Source organism: Sipha flava, unplaced genomic scaffold, assembly GCF_003268045.1.
Source record: "Sipha flava isolate LNK unplaced genomic scaffold, YSA_version1 25861_pilon_pilon, whole genome shotgun sequence".
Taxonomy (NCBI): Eukaryota; Metazoa; Arthropoda; class Insecta; order Hemiptera; family Aphididae; genus Sipha; species Sipha flava.
Window position 1 is genome coordinate 24,669 of NW_020272914.1, and position 5,052 is coordinate 29,720.

The window sequence follows — 5,052 nt, forward strand, 5'->3', positions numbered from 1 at the left end:
CCCCCCCTTGACACATTTCTGCGGACGCCCTTGGTTACTCAAAAGTTAAGTCTCCCTTTAAATTTTATTCACGCACCGCTACTGGTTATCAGTTATTATATTGTGATCATTTATATTTTAAATTTTTGTTATCTAGAAGGGTGTAGGTTTAGCATTCTTTGATGAAGGAGGAAGGTTTCTATACTTCACTTTCGACAATATAGTCTTATTCATAAAAGTTTCTTTTTCGGTATGATTAGTAACCTTAGTGTGTCAGAATATTACGCTAAAAAAAAATTAAAATTAAAAATACGATTAAGACCGGGCGCATATTGGGAGGCATGACAAGGCAGAGTAGAACTGTACCTGTGTCGACCTGCATAGTATCTTATGCAGTTTGATCAATAGTAGAAATAACCACTATTGATATTTTTTCTGCTGTTGGCAATCTGTTTTTATCAAATTTAATACAAAAGATTATATATAAGACGTATATTGTAGTTGCAACTACGTAGGCGCTACGTAGACAATTTTGATAATATGATGGTGTGCGTGCTTATTGTGCATTCAATGTTAGAACAATTGACAGCGCAGAGCAGCGAATTTAGGTAGATTTATTTTGTAACTAAAATCTAATTAATCTAATTAGCTTATTTGGGTAGACCTTTAATGTAATAAAAATGTAAATTAAACAATAATTCAGAGACCGATTTATTGGAGCTAAAGTAAAATATTAAGGACAATACAAGTCATACTTGACTTGGAGGGGGGGAGCTGAATACCCCAACTAAATTATTAGATATATTCTAGCGTACCCTTACTGTTTTCCTTTTATATAAAAATGACATACGAGATGGTATTTTATTTAAGTTAATATTTTTATAAAAATTAACCATTTGCAAATTGTATTATAATACTTAAGTAAGTATTAATTTTTGATAAAACGGTACATGATAATTGATAATGAGTGGGTATGTGTGTGGTTGGATTTTGATGAGTAAATGTTTTGGATGAATACTCATATATCAATTTTCCAAGTTTAAATATATTACTTACACGAAACACGAATGAAACAGAACTCGTGGTAGTCTATAAGAATATAACACGACCATAAAATCAACATTTTGTATTTTTAGTTAATAATAAAATAGAAGAGGGAAAAGTTTCATAAAATTTGTTAATCTGAAGTTTGAGTTGGTAAAATGTAAGTAGGTAGGTATTTTAATCTTTAATAGTTTTTAGTTTTCTTCAATTATGTTTTTGAAAGCATTTCAAGGATGGTGTGCTAGAGAAAAAAGTGGGTGGTTAGGTACTGAAATATATGTTGTGCATTATGGTTTATAGATAATCACCATGCTACTGAATACTATATTTATATGTTGAGGTTATGGTTCAAATTTTGAAAGTGAGTATAATAAATTAAGGAATATTCGTTGGCTTGTGGTAACATGTTTAACAGTGTCCTAAGAAGGTAAACTAGTAGCGTCTTTACACCCTTTTATAGGGGAGAGGGACAAACTTCAAACATATATTTTCTCAAAAATATATAAATAATAAGAAACAAAAAATCGAAGAAAAAAAGGTCACCGGAACAACCGGAATAGTCGAATTGCACTTATTACCTACAAATAAATGGTCGAATTGCACTTGGATTGAAAAAAGGTAATGGTCGAACTGCACTCGTTTAAAAAAAGAGTTATAATGGAAAACCCTCTAAAAATATTACGAATCTTTCTGTTGAAGAACGCTACAGCGTACTTATTTAATAGCATTATATAATAGTTCGTGCCATTTAGATAACGCAGATAATATTATATAATAATAACATATACTCATATATATCCCTCAGGGGAAGTATATGTCAATAGTATGACATATACTACGGGCTTAGCACACCCGGGGCCCCGAGCTCCACTGGCGGAAATCCTCAGGCAGGAGATTACAGTGGGATTAAGCCGGACTACTCCCGGTATAAGGAGCAACTCTTTACGCTAGTAAAGGGAAGGGCACTCTCTTGTCCTTAGGGTAAGAAATTGCTCTTAAAGGCGGACGAACGAGTCAATTTTCTCGTCAACGGCATAGAATGCGAAAAGTAAGAGGAAACTATCGCATTAAAGATCTTAATAGATATCCTAAGTATCAGCAATTTTAAAGTATGAATGCTTTGACAGTAAAAAATTCCGAAGGTAAAATAGTCCTCCAATCGGATCTCCGGGTGGGGACTATTCAAGAAGTTAATTCTTTAAGAATGAAGATGAAAGGTCATGATATCAAGAGAGTTGGTACATGGAATGTCAGAACACTTCTGCAGACAGGGAAATTAGAGAATTTAAAAGTTGAGATGAAGAGACTTAAAATAGATATTCTGGGCGTCTCGGAAATGAGATGGCTTAAATCGGGTGATTTTTGGTTAGGAGAATATAGAATAATTTATTCGGGAACAGAAGATGGAAGGTTGGTACAAAAGGAGTAGGAATAGTTCTTCAAAAAAAATATGGGACACAAGGTAAAAGGCTATGTGCAATATAGCGATAGAATAATTCTAGTCAAGTTAGATACCAAACTAATAGATACTGTGATAATTCTAGTTTATATGCCCACCTCAGAAAAAGAGGACGATGAAGTAGAAATAATATATGAAGAACTAAATGATTTAATAAAGACAAAGGAGAAGAAAATCTTATTATCCTAGGAGACTTTAATGCCACCGTGGGGGAAGGGAAAGAAAAGAATATTGTCGGCAAGTTTGGACTTGGAATTAGAAATCCAAGAGGAGAAATCTTATTAGAGTTCTGTATACGAAATAATCTAATAATAACGAACACACACTTCCAACATCACAAAAGAAGACGATATACGTGGCAAGCTCCTGGCGATATAAGAAGAGCACAAATAGATTATATACTGGTAAAAGGAAGATACAAAAATCATGTTAAAGATTGTAAAAGTTATCCAGGTGCCGATATTTATAGCGATCATAACCTGGTCCTAATGCACTGTGAACTTAAGTTTAAGAGATTACAAAAGAAAATAGGTATGAAACGCTTTCAATTGACAAACCTGAAAGTGGAAGAAATCAAAAATTCATACAAAGAAAGGACAGATAGAGCGATAATGGAGACCTATGATGCACAATGTACTTTAAGCATTGAAGAGAAATGGGGAAATATCAAATGATGCATATTAAAAAAATGCGGATGAAGTTTTAGGGAAATCAAAAGAAACTAAAAGGAAGGAATGGATGAACGAAGAAATCCTGGAAATGATTAATGAAAGGAGGAAATATAAAAATGCTACAGACCAAAGAGGAAAGGAAAAATACGGGAAATTAAAAAATGCAATAAATAGAGAATGCAAGAAAAGCAAGGAAGTATTTTTGAATAACATTTGTCAGGATATTGATGAAGCGTTAAAAGTGGGATTAATGGATAAGGCGTATGGGATTGTTAGAACATTTTTTAAGGAAAGAAAAGTTAAAATTACAAGTATTAAAGAAGCAAATGGCAATATCATATATGAAGAAGCAGAAGTAGCAAAATGTTGGAAAAAATACCTAGAGCAACTGTATCGCGAAGAAAATATGACAATAGACGCAGAGATAAATGAAGAACATCAAAATAATACGGAAGAAATAGATCAAAGTATAATGAGAGAAGAATTTGATAAGGCATTAGTGGAGCTGAAGAACAAGAAAGCACCCGGAGTTGATGAAATTCCTGCGGAACTTATACAAAATTGCGGAAAAAACACCAAAAAGATCATTTATGAAATAATCAAAGAATGCTACGAAACTGGACAGGTGCCAAGTGATTTTACGAAGTGTATAATTGTACCGATTCCAAAAAAAAATAACAGCAAAAACATGTGAACAACATAGAACGCTAAGTTTTATAGCACATGCGTCAAAAATCCATACCAGAATTGTGTTAAAAAGAATGGAACGAATAATAGATGAATTGCTAACTGAGGACCAATTTGGCTTTAAGAGAGGAAAAGGCACTAGGGAAGCTATTCTAGCACTAAGACAAGTTATTGAGAAACAGAATAGAAAAAGAAAAACAACTTATACAGCTTTCGTCGATCTAGAAAAAGCTTTTGATAATGTGGATTGGTTCTATACTGTTTATAGAACCAATACCCGAGAATTACGACGAATTTATCGAATTAGTAAAGTCTATTTCTAGGAGAAACATACCAAGAGGCTGCCGAACGCGATACATACCAGTGCTAACACCAGAGTTAACGGAAACTTTGAACAAATACACGGGAATGTTTGAAGAAAACCCATTTGACGAAGAAACTATTGAAGAGGGAGATAAATTATTGAAACTACTTACAGACGAAAAAAGGAAGAAATGGTGTGATCTTTTAGCAGATCTAGATATGAAACGAAGCAGCAAGAAAGCCTGGGACCTTACCAAGCGATTGAATAATGACCCCCACTATACCTATAGTAACACCTAATTAAATAGTCCACAATTTACTAAGGTGAAGAAACCGAGGATGCCTAAACCAAAGATCAATAGACGCAAGGAAAACGAAAATATGGGTTTAGGAGGTACCTTTTTAGATATAGAACTGGAAGCTGTCATAAAGTTGTTAAAAAACGGGAAAGCGGCTGGTATAGATGATATGCGTCTAGAACAAATCCGGCACTTTGAATACAGGACAAAAAGTTGGCTATTAGACCTCTTTAATAATATCAGAGATACATTAAAACTACCTAAAGTGTGGAGAAAATCAAAAGTAATAGCCTTACTAAACCCTGGAAAGAATCCTGACCTACCATCCAGCTATCGAACAGTTTCTCTGCTATGCCACACTAATAAACTGTATGAACGGATGTTACTGAACAGATTAGGTCCAGCCACAGATGAAAAACTAATAAAAGAACAAGCTGGTTTCCGCCCAGGTAAGTCCTGCACAGCACAAATACTTAACCTTATCCAACATATTGAGGACGGATTTGAGAAAAAACAAATTACCGGCGTGGCTTTCATTGACCTCTCGGCGGCCTATGACACGGTCAACCACGGTGTGCCGCCGTAAAGTGTTATCGATAATATGTGGTTG

General features: G+C 34.2%; 1 protein-coding gene across 1 annotated transcript; it reads left to right on the top strand.

Moving 5' to 3' along the window:
• The first annotated feature begins 2,227 nt into the window (after positions 1 to 2,227).
• LOC112684782 lies at positions 2,228 to 4,443 on the top strand. Its single transcript, XM_025556445.1, has 5 exons — positions 2,228 to 2,378; positions 2,642 to 3,115; positions 3,189 to 3,785; positions 3,874 to 4,090; positions 4,164 to 4,443. The coding sequence occupies exons 1-5, from the start codon at positions 2,228 to 2,230 to the stop codon at positions 4,441 to 4,443; spliced, it is 1,719 nt and encodes a 572-aa protein (XP_025412230.1).
• The last annotated feature ends 609 nt before the right edge of the window (positions 4,444 to 5,052 follow it).